Raw genomic sequence first — 12,232 nt, 5'->3', positions numbered from 1 at the left:
AGTTGTAAACAGATGCAAAACAAAATGTTATGGATTGATTGTGTCTCTCCAGAGAAAGACAAATGGGAGTCCTAACCCCCAGGACCTCAGAATATGACCTTACTTAGAGATGGGGTCTTGCATGAGTTGAATGAGGTCATTAGGATGGGCTCTGTGTCCTCATATAAAGGGGAGATTTAGATCCAGGGAGACGCAGGGAGAAGGCCATGTGACAATGAAGGCAGGGACCTGGGTGACCCACCTGCATCAAGGAACCCCAGATGGCCAGCAAACCAGCAGAGGCTCAGGGGGCCGCGGGGAACACCAACCCTGCTGACACCTTCAGCTCAGACTCTGAGCCTCCAGAATTGTGAGATGATAAATTTCTGTTATTTAAACTATGCCCTTTCAGGAAAGGTCGAAGGTGTGTGAAAACTGACCGGTCCAGATCCCAAGAGCCACTCTTCCCCAGAGTGGAATATTTCCTTTATTGAGTCTAGTGCACTACCTGACTGATGAGCTAAGACAAGCTGAGGTCTCAGCCGCCCCTCATCCCCGCGCCAGTGGACTGTACGCCTCCATCGACACCCCCAACAGAGGCCATCAGATGGTCAGATCATAAAACAGAAGTCTCAGTCCTTGCTGTGCCCTACAGGCAACATATTACTGGCTATGCGAAAACCAAACAAGACCCCCAGTGTGCAGAATTTCGTTCACATGATGGTGGAAAAGTCCGAGTAAGAGAGGATAAGCCTTGCTACAGAAATACTTTTTAAGAGTCCTCTGAGTCACATTTGTTCGTGTCTGTTTGGGCAAAATAGATGGCCCAATGGCCAAGCCCAGGGTCAGGAGGGCTTTTCTACCCCTTGATGGAAAGAGTAACATGGAATTTGTGGTTATTTTAAAAAATTGAACACACTTATATACTGCTATCTACAATCTGCCTGTAATGCAGGAGACTCGGGGTGATGCCAGTTCAATCCCTGGATCAGGAAGATCCTCTGGAGTAGGAAATGGCAACCCACTCCAGTATTCTTGCCTGGAAAATTCTATACATAGACAAGAGGAACCTGGCGAGCTACAGGCCATGGGGTCACAAAGAATTGGACACAACTGAGCACGTGAGCAAAAAAATTTTCTGCTGTGGATTGAATGGTATCTCCCCCAAATGCATATGTTAAAGCACTCACGCCCAATGTGATGGTATTTGGAGACAGAGCCTTTGGGAGGTCTAGAGGGTGGAGATTTCATGATGGCACTGGTGTTCTTTTGAGAAGAGCTTGCTTAGTCTCTCACATGTGAGGACACGGAGAGAAGGTGGCTGTCTGCTGCTGCTGCTAAGTCACTTCAGTCGTGTCTGACTCTGCACGACCCCACGGACGGCAGTCCACCAGGCTCCTCTGTCCCTGGGAGTCTCTAGGCAAGAACACTGGAGTGGGTTGCCATTTCCTTCTCCAACGCATGCATGCAGGCTAAGGCGCTTCAGCTGTGTCCGACTCTGTGCGACCCTATGGACAGCAGGTCACCAGCCTCCTCTGTCCACAGGATTCTCTAGGCAAGAAAACTGGAGTGGGTTGCCATTTCCTTCTCCGAGGTGGCTGTCTACAAGCCAGGAAAAGAAACCTCAGTGGAAACTGACCACGCTGGCCTCCTGATCCAGACTTCCAGCCTCCAGAATTGTGAGCAAATTAACTTCTGGTGGTTAAACCACCCCTTCAGGTTATGGTAGTCAAGCTAAGACACTTGCTTATAGGTGACCTAGAAGTCTCACCTTTAAACCAATAGAGCATGTCAGGAGACACTGTGCAGAGAACAAATGTGGTTGCTCCCGTGGGTTAAATTCGAGAAGGCATCAGGGACTTCCCTGGCAGTTCAGTGTTTGAGATTTCGCCATTCAATACATGGGGTCCAGGTTCAGCCCCTGGTTGGGGAGGTAAGATCCCACAGGGCTCATAGCCAAGAAACTGAAACATAAAACAGAAGCGGTATTGTAACAAAAAATTCAATAAGACTTAAAAAATGGTCCATATAAATTTTTTTTTTTTTTTTTTTAAAGAGAGGCATCGGAGGAGAGTTTAATCTTCTGAGGGATGAAGTAGTTTGTCAGGTGGAGAAGAGGAGGAGAAACTTTCCAGGCAGAGGGAACAGTTGAGAAAAGGCAGGAAGGTATGAAAGGTCTGATTCCTTCTGCTCTTAATCTTGGAGAAAACACGTCAGAGCCTTCTTTAAGAGATTAATTCCCCACCACTTTGGGGTGTTGTGTCTGGGATGCTGGGTAGGTTTCTATTTGGTGCCCATGACTTGGCTGGCAGCACTGGAAATGGAAAACCTAAAGAGAACTTAATTTGAAAGGCTGTTTAGAAAAGAGTGAAAGTGGGACCAATTTTCTCCCTGGGTCAGACACTGTTATTACAAAGCATCCCTCTTTATAGCTCTGAAACAAGAGAAGGAAGAGTCCACTTCCAAAACCAAAAACAAGCTCCCATCCCCAGAGTGTGGATTTGTGTGTGTGTGTGTGTGTGTGACCTTGACAGGTAGATGGGGCCTTTCTTTAAGACCTCTGACACTGGTTCAGGAAGAAAACGAGCTTGTCATTCAAGGAAACCATGGGAAAGAAAACTCTTCCCCACCAATGGGGCCCCTAGGAGACTCCTCCTCTAGTGAATCAGAAATTAACAATGGAAATGGAAAACGGTGAGCATGTGGATGGTGACTGCAGCCATGAAATTAAAAGATGCTTGTTCCTTGGAAGGAAAGCTATGACCACCCTACAAAGCATATTAAAAAGCAGAGACTTCCCTTTTCTAACAAAGGTCCATTTAGTCAAAGTTAGGAATTTTCCAGTAGTCATGTACAGATGTGAGAGTTTGACCATAAAGAAGATTCTCCATTGTAAGTCCTGCTCAGGCAGCCTCAGGTCTCACCTTGGGATATGAGAATAAGCAGCATTTATCATCCTGGAGATTCAGCCTAAACTGAGAGAGAAAGAAAAAGGGGGCGGGGTCCCATTTTTAACATCCTGTTACATATAATATACAAGCTGGCTCAGCAATAAGCAATATTTATAGAGTCCCTTGGACTGCAAGGAGGTCCAACCAGTCCATTCTAAAGGAGATCAGTCCTGGGTGTTCATTGGAAGGACTGTTGCTAAAGCTGAAACTCCAATACTTTGGCCACCTCATGTGACGAGTTGACTCACTGGAAGAGTCTGATGCTGGGAGGGATTGGGGGCGGGAGGAGACGGGGACGACAGAGAATGAGATGGCTGGATGGCATCACTGACTCGATGGACATGAGTTTGAGTGAACTCCGGGAGTTGGTGATGGACAGGGAGGCCTGGCGTGCTGTGATTCATGGGGTCGCAAAGAGTCGGACATGACTGAGCAACTGAACTGAGCTGAACTGAACTGATAGGGTCTTAATTATGAGTGCTGATGAACTGAGGCTTTCAAATTGTGGTGCTGGGGAAGACTCTTGACAGTCCCTTGAACAACAAAGAGATCAAACCAATCAATCCTAAAGGAAATCAACCCTGAATATTCGTTGGAAGGACTGATGTTGAAGCTGAAGCTCCAGTACTTTGGCCACCTGATGCGAAGAACTGACTCATTGAAAGAGACCCTCATTCTGGGAAAGACCGAGGGCAGGAGAAGGGGGTGACAGAGGATGAGATGGTTAGATAGCATCTCCGACTTGCTGCTGCTGCTGCTAAGTCACTTCAGTCGTGTCCGACTCTGTGTGACCCCATAGACGGAATGGACATAAATTTGAACAAACTCTGGAGGATAGTGGGGGACAGAGGAGCCTGGCGTGCTGCAGCCCATGGGGTCACAAAGAGTCAGAATACGACTTAGCGACTGAACAACAGCAAGATCTTGTTGAATTCCCATTATTTTCAACGGTCAGTGTTTTTGTATTTGGACCATATATGAATATCTCTAATTCACTTCTTCCCTTTAATCCATGTGAATGAAATATCTATATCTTTATCTTGAATTTTTGAATTTTGAATTTTGAAATTTCAGAGACAAAAGTTAAATGTTCTTTCTGTTGCAGTGAGCATTTTTTATTGTTGACTGGCTTTTCCTCAAAGTGGCATATATGCTACTTAAAAAGAAAAACTTGAATGCAGATATACTTTTTAAATGAAAAGAATCAAAGTTAACTTAATTTTCAAAATATTACAGTGCTCTCTAGAGAACTTTGGAGAGTCTCTAGGGGTAGGGAGAAGGGGAATGGAGAGTTCCATCCCCCAGAGATTGGGAATACATTTTTTTCACCAGAGCTGCTCTTGGCTCTCACAGGGCCATCTGGAGTGGGCAAAGCATTTGTGTGAAGACCTGGTGCTTACTTGAGTGCCATCTACCCAGGCACATTGAGTGGGGAAAATCTGTCCCGGTGCTGTCCTTTTGGGTAGATAAGTTGGCTGAGGGGCGCCGTCTTGTTTCCAGTTCTTCTATCGCTATGTTGACCTCAGCTTGCAGGAAGAAGGGCTTCAGAATTCTTTTTAGTCCCCAGAACTGTTTTGTGAAAGTGCACCAGACACCACCAGCTACTTCCAGGACTCAAATCTGGAAGGATAGCATTTTGTCTCCATTCAGACTCCCTTCAAATGAAAGATGGCAGGAGAAACAGGCAGAAAGAACAGCCTGATGACTTCTTTTGGGTAGTTTAGAACTTTTGACTTTTTTTTTTTTTGAGGAGAGAAAGGTTTGTTACAAGGCCATGCAAAGAGAAGACCTTGGTGGCTTATGCCCTAAAAAGCCTTGAGCTCCCCAAAGGGTTTTGGCAAAGCATTTTTAAAAGCTAGGCGAGAGAGGAGGGATTCCTCAGGTTACATGCACACTGGCTTTTAAAAGAGAAACTTTCTTTAGCTTCAGAGATTTTTCAGTTACAAAATCCAAGACTTTTTGTTTTTGGAGCTACCATGCACACAGAAGAGAAGAGGGAAGAAAGGAAAAGAGCAGGGGGAAGTCTTAAAATCCACAAGAAAATAACCTTTTGCTGAACACAGACCATATAACAGAATAGTGAACTTTGAGACTTTACAAATGGATGGATCTGTTCCCACTCTATTTTTAAGACCTTCAATTGGAGGTTGTACCGAAAGCTGATACTGAAATGTGGAAGGCTATTGCTTTTAGGCAGAGAATTATTTTTAATTTTTATAAGGCAGTTTCTTTCTCGAAGAATCACATGGAAGCAAGGCATGTCAGCTGAATGTTCTCTCAGCTTAACTCTGGTATGAGCTGAGCTGCCCACCAGCCCCATGAGAACCAGTATTCACACCCTCCCCAACACCATGCTGCTAAGTCGCTTCAGTCGTGTCCGACTCTGTGCGACCCCATAGACGGCAGCCCACCAGGCTCCCCCGTTCCCTGGGATTCTCCAGGCAAGAACACTGGAGTGGGTTGCCATTTCCTTCTCCAATGCAGGAAAGTAAAAAGCGAAAGTGAGGTCGCTCAGTCGTGTCCGACCCTTAGCGACCCCATGGACTGCAGCCTATCAGGCTCCTCCGTCCATGGGATTCTCCAGGCAAGGGTACTGGAGTGGGGTGCCATTGCCTTCTCCCCTCAACACCATAGCTCTGCTAATTACTTTGTTGTTAAAGTTGCTGGTTGACTTCTCCAGGGAGCTGAGTCCCTCTGTCTTTCCTTTCAGAGATGCCAAGTGATACCCTAGCTTTCCCTCCAGGGAGAATGTTTGTGTATTAGACTAAAACTCGGGACCACCACTTGGCTCATGATTTTTGGAAATTATTTTCATTTATTTGCTTGGCCTCGTCGGGTCTCGGTTGTGTCACACGGCTGTAGAGTGCAGGCCGCAGTAGCTGCAGCAGTGAGGTCTCTAGTTGTGGCCCACGGGCCCAGTTGCCCTTTGGCACGTGGGGTTCCTCGGGGTACGTGCACATTTGCTTTTAAAAGACAAACTTTCTTTAGCTTCAGAGATTTTTCAGTTACAAAATCCAAGACTCTGTTTTCGGAGCTAGCATGCACACTTAGAAGAGAAGAGGGAAGAAAGGAAAAGAGCAGGGGAAGTCTTAAAATCCACACGAGAATAATTTTTTGCTGAACACAGACCGTATAATGGTCTTAGTTCCCCAACCAGGGGCTGAACCCGAGTCCCCGACATTGCAATGCAGGTTCTTAACCACTGGACCATCAGGGATGTCCCCTCCAAAGATTCCATGTCTGCATTTCCCGGGACCCCTTCCTCTCTTCTTCCAGCTCCCCTTGCGGTGCACTTTTTCTTTCTCTTTTGACGTCAGAGTATTCCACCTAGTCAGTGTCTCTGGACTGGCTGGTATCTGCTGGTGACTCACCCTTATTTCTCTCTGTTTGGAAGCCTTGAATTGCATTTCTTGTCGCCCTCCTTTGGGCTTCCCTGGACTCAGTGGCAAAGAATCTGCCTGCAGTGCAGGAAATGTAGGTTCGATCTCTGGGTCTGGAAGATCCCCTGGAGGAAGAAATGGCAACCCATATCCAGTATTATCCCATAGACAGAGGAGCCTGGTGGACTACGGTCCATGGGGTCACAAAGAGTCAGACATGACTGAGCGACTGAGCAGGCACGCATGTTGCCCTCCTTCATCCCAACATCTCGTTACTTTCTTTCAAACTCTCTGTGGTTCTTGGGGGCCCCATGTCTGCCAGGGAGAAGCGAGAAAGCCCCTGGGCCATGTTTCAAAAGACACATCAGGAAATTCTGAACATGTTTTGAAACTTCTACTAATTCTGTGGGATTATGGAGGTTTACACACCACATTCCACATTTCTCCCTTGGTATTCTCACATCCTTCCGAAATGTCAAAAGGGCTAGATTTTCCTTATCCAGATATTAAACATGTATGAAAACTCTAGGGGAGGGGGATTAAGATGCTCGATCTGGTTTCCATTTTCAAATGTACTGTGGCCATAGGACTATTAATGTAGATTTCCATTATTATTTGGCAATAGGGTACAAATATAATTGTAGCTTTTTATCTCTTATTTTTAAAAAGTTTTGCGATGAAACAATATCAAGGTCACATTTATCAAGCACTAAGATTATGCCAGGCATGGCGTTCAGTACTTTCTGTGGCTTAGTTCATTTGACCCTGATACGACCTGAGAGGTAGGGTCTATTATTATCCACATTTTATAGGTAAGAGATGCTGGATAGAGAGCTGGGTCTTCTTTACAGATTTATGACTGTTTTTGTTTATGATAAAATTCTCTGAGAGAAGTGGAAATCTGGGGTGAATTTGGTCAAATAAGCAGTTTGTTGTTGTTTAGTTGCTGAGTTGTGTCGACTCTTTGTGACCCGTTGGACTATAGCCCTCCAAGCTCCTCTGTCCATGGGATTCTCCAGGCAAGAATACTGGAGTGGGTTGTCATTCCCTTCTCCAGGGGATCTTCCTGACCCAGGGGTCAAAGCTGAGTCTCCTGCATTGCAGGCAGGTTCTTTACCGTTTGAGCCATTAGGGACGCCTACATGGATTGAGTATCAAAAAAACCACCTACGGGAAAAATAATTTTGCTTAAGTGCCAGACTCTTCAGTTTTAGATATGAGTGTCAGAGCGAGAATTAATGCACACCGAGGTGAGTGGGGACAGGACTGACTGGTCCCACAGCTGATGGGTAGGAGTTGTAGACTCTGGCTCAGTATTTGAAGCCCTTGCCCATGCAAGAGTTGCCCTGATAGCCTGAGCTTCTTTAGGGGGTTGGAAGAGCGTGACTCTGAAGCTTTACTGGGGTCCCCAACCTTGTGGAGTGTCCCATGGGGTTTCCATCCCCAAGAGCCATGTGTCTAAGACCCCTTTAAATGCATAAATGGTACAATTTGGAGGGCCCTCTTAGCTTTCCCTCTTTATCAGTCTCCAAGAATCCTCCAAGCAAGGATGGTTGGCTCTGCCTCAGACATACCCACAATGCAGCAATGCATTGAAGGTTCTCAAACAGGTTAGTTCCCCTAATCCCCTTTTCCTCTGCCCCCAGACTACCTCTCCTCCCGGCTTCCTGACTTCTGTTTTATCGCCACCATTGTCCAGCCTTCCACGCTGCGTCTCCCCTTCAAATGTCCCTATTGCTAATTTTCCTCCTCTCTCTTTCCACCGTGTGCCGTCCCCCCCATTCAGAACTTAGTGAACAATGTACCTCAGTCTGCTGATCCCCATTCTGAGCCCCCTTCACCCACTTCATGCCAGATGACTGCCCCGCAAATTATTTGGCCACAGAAGGTTTATTCACCCAACATCTAGTCTTGTCTTGAGGATGGTGTTCTGCTAAGCACACACAGGTAAATGCTGCTTTAAACAGTGCTGCGTATGCTTGGTTCATTCTTGCCTGCATTTCCTTTTTTAGAGTTTAAATATTTATTGGGTTATTTATTTTGGCTGTGCTGGGTTGTTGTTGCTTTCTCTTATTGCTGCGGGTAGGGGCTTCTCTCTCGTTGCGGTGCACAGGCTTCTCATTGCAGAAAACGGACCCCAGGGCACTCGGGCTTTGGTGGTTGCAGCGAGTGGGTTCCATGGTTGTGGCACATCGACTTGGTTACCCTGCAGCACGTAGAATCTTCCTGGATCAGGGATCTAATTGGTGTCCTTGCATTGCAAGGCAGATTCTTAACCACTGGTCCACCAGGGAAGCCCTTTTGTCTCCACTTCTTGGTCCACGTAATTTATCCTCATAACCAGTTGGCCGAGACAGATAAACTCACACACGTATACTTATCCCGAGAGGGCTCCCATCTTCAAGTACTTATTATAGTCGTCTCTCTCCCTTAATTGAACTCCTCTGGGGTCCAGAGCAGCAGAGTTCAGCATTTTCTTATCCCCTCTGCACTCACTACTTGAAATGATTGAACTTATTTATTTGTTGATTTGCTGGTTGTCTGCCTTCACCCAGTTCTAAGTCTGAGATGGCAGCTCCTTGTCTGGTATCCCCCACCGGGGGCCAGCCATCAATACCTCTGCCTGAGACTGAGAGCCAGCCTGCAAGCATTTGAGAAGTGAATGGTGATGTCTCCCTAACTCCACTTCGAGTTACAGAGCAGGAACTGGGTCTTAGAATACGTCTGCAATTCAAGAATGACTTCTAGCCAGAGCGCATGGATTCTGGACCTGTCCCTCTCCAGAGTGCCATAATTCAGAGGCACCTCAGTGGAACGGGCCCCACGGGTCTTCGTTTCAGTCAGTCTCATTGGATTTGTTTTGACTGGAGATCTTGTTGCCTCTTTTTAAAACACTCCCCTGGGTGCTTTTGAGCAGTCGAGACCTCTTGGCAGGCCAGGCATTTCATCCCATCAGGAAGTCTCATCAAAATGATATTAGGTTTTGCACATCAGGAAAAAATAAATTTCCTCCAAGAGATGTTGCTGTTCTCTAGTTTGGCTTTGGATGTAGGTAGTGAAGCCCATTCGGAAGGCATTTTGACCACACGTCAGCTGGATGGCAGAATCTCCCAATAAAAAATGACACGAAAAATAAGAGTGGGAAAGAAATCTCCCTTCCTCCCCACCTCCAAAGGAATTTCTCTAGGTACAGGCAAAAACGGAATTCGAGAGAAGAGCGAAAAACCAGTTTGGGGTGTGAGACTTGTGCCTCCAAGGGCTGAGTAGTAGCCAAGCAGGCTGGCCAGACTGTGACTTGCCCTCCTGTGGAGGGTCTTGCCATGTATTTTTTTTGGGTCTGGCCTCCTCCAGGCTCCACCTTATAAACTATACTTGAAAACCGCATCGTGGCGGAACTACTTTTATTCGAGGTTCGTACTTACAGGAGATTCCCCAGGCATTTTTCGCATCATTTGGTCTGGACTTCTTTCCAGGAGAAAAGGACATAGTTTCCCCTCCTTATGGGGGTAGCTTCTGAAGCTCTTTATTTACTTTTTGAAAGTTGATTAATTATTTTTTGGCTGTGCCCCTCGGCCTGTGAGATCTTAGTTCCCTGACCAGGGATCAAACCCATGTCCCCTGTAGTGGAAGCGTGGCGTCTTGACTACTGGACCTCCAGGAAAGTCCCTGAATTTATTTCTTTTTAATTTTTATTTTATATTTTTATTTTATATTGGAAGATAGTTGATTTACAACGTTGTGATAGTTTCAGGTACAGCAAAATGCCTCAGTTATTCAGATACATGGATTCATTCTTTTTCAGATTCTTTCCCATATAGGCTGTTACAGAATGTTGAGTGGAGACATACAGTTGGCCCTTGTTGTAACAGTGTGTGCATGTTAATCCCAAACTCCTGAGTTATCCGGCTGCCTCTCCCCTTTGGTAACCCTGTTTCTTTTCTAAGTGTGTCCCTGTTTTATAATAAGTTCGTTTGTGTCATCTTGACGCCCTCTCAAGCCCTGTGGTCGCCGCGGCCGACTGGCCCCAGCGGCGCCCTCAGGCCTGCCTTCCACACTCGCCGCCTCCTCGGCGCGGAGCTGAGCGCGGCCAGGGCCGAGCGGGGCCGTGGAGGCGGCGGGACGCAGCCGCCCACGCCCGGCAGCTCTGTCTCCTTCCCGGCTTGTCTTCGGCCTCACGCCCTGGTGTGTCTCTCCTTTCAGCGGCGTGAACATGTATGCCATGCTGACCGGGACCCTGCCCTTCACGGTGGAGCCGTTCAGCCTGAGGGCCTTGTACCAGAAGATGGTGGACAAGGAGATGAACCCGCTCCCCGCCCAGCTCTCCGCAGGTAAGGCGCCTGCCTCGCGGGCGCAGGGCCTCCCCGACCTCCGAAGCAGTGTCTCCGGCGGCGCTGGTGTCTGGACGACCCTGCGATGCCCTCTGTCTCCTCCTAGTGTGAAAACGAAGTCTCCAGAAACGGTTGGGTTTCCCGTCTCTAAGGACACACTTCCCTTCATCTCCTCCGAGTCCTTTCCTTGTCCATTATAATTGCGACCCCCCGACTTCCTGCTTCCTCCTCCTGCACACAGTACACACCTATCAAAAGGATCGTATAGTCTCCCCTGGAAAAATAATTGCAGGCTGTACTGTGCTAAAACTCAACGTATTATAATGTTGACTCGGAAAAAAGAAGGTCGATCATCGCATTTCTATTGTGTCTTCCTTAGTCAACTTACTGTAAAGAGCTATTAGTTTCATTGGAGTTTGTCCTGGGATTTGTTTAGCAATGTGAGTTTCCGAGTCTGTTCAAAAGCTTTTAAATATATATGGGTTTGGTTACTTGATTAGACTGAATTCTCAGGTGTGTTTGGAAATTACTCTCAAACTTTAGCTGGTTCACATTTCAGTAAACAGTTCATGTTAAGGTTTAGTTTCAGATCCAGGAAATGAGTGCAATTTGTTCTTTTGTTTGGTTTGCAATTCACTTCAAGTTCCTAGCCTCGGCTTGGCCTTGATGGTCATTTAATTGGCTCCTTAGAATAAACTCAGCTTCACTGAGATAAGGCATGTGGCCAAAAAAGAAAAAAAGGAGTAATGATTTAATTTCAACTTATGATACATGGTTCAAATATGGCATTTTTGTTTGACTACTATTAGGTTTTTGTTTTTGTTTTTTGCTTGAGTCTATAAAGCATCCATGAAGCTGACCTAGAATTTATGCTTGCCAAATGGCACCCAAGCTGAAATGCATTCTTCTATAATTATCTAATTCGGTTGATTCTTTCACCTCTGCTGAGGCGGGTTGAATCTCTGGAGGCTGAAAGCAAAGCCGGCATTATGTATTTGGGAAGATGAGTTACGTTTCTGTTGTAAAAGGAATAGTTCTGCGCTGAGACCTGTAACTCATGGAGTTAGAAAATGTGCAAAATGTTGATCAAATTGTTTTGTTTAGGTTTTAGAGCTTGCCAAAATGTTGAAAGTGCTGCAATGGAAGCACATTCATTCATTCATATTTCACATTTATTCACTTATTCTACAAATTGATCCTGGGCATCAACGTGGTGCTAGAGATGTTCTATGGACCAGGAAGACAAAGCAGTCTCTTATCTGTGTGGAGCTTATGTATCAGCAGAGGAGGCAAAAAATAACGATAAACACGTGTGATGTTTAGTAGTTAAGTGCTCTAAAGAAAATTAGAAAGGGGCTTCCCCGGTGACTCAGTGGTAAAGAATCCACTTGCCAATGCATGAGACATGGGTTCAATCCCTGGTCCAGGACAATCCCACCTGCCTCAAAGCAACTAAGCCCCTACACCACAACCACTGAGCCTGTGCTCCAGAGCTGGGAAGCGCGACTGCTGCGTCCACGCTCCACAGCTACTGAAGCCCACACGCCATAGGACCTCTGCTCCACGAGCAAGAGAGGCTTGTGCACTGCAACTG

The 12,232-nt window shown here is 46.4% G+C and overlaps 1 protein-coding gene across 1 annotated transcript in view; it reads left to right on the top strand.

The window, feature by feature from the left end:
* Positions 1–12,232, top strand: part of HUNK (hormonally up-regulated Neu-associated kinase) — a 129,829-nt gene that overhangs the window by 74,441 nt on the left and 43,156 nt on the right. The window contains exon 5 of the mRNA XM_055421394.2: positions 10,511–10,638. Within this exon, the coding sequence (XP_055277369.1) occupies positions 10,511–10,638 (128 nt within the window). The remainder of the gene's footprint in view (positions 1–10,510; positions 10,639–12,232) is intronic.

This window comes from Moschus berezovskii, chromosome 1, assembly GCF_049115385.1.
Source record: "Moschus berezovskii isolate FMDL1 chromosome 1, NW_MosBer_1.0, whole genome shotgun sequence".
NCBI classification, from domain to species: Eukaryota; Metazoa; Chordata; class Mammalia; order Artiodactyla; family Moschidae; genus Moschus; species Moschus berezovskii.
The sequence above is the reverse complement of the archived record's forward strand: the minus strand, read 5'-3'. Positions and strand labels throughout refer to the sequence as shown.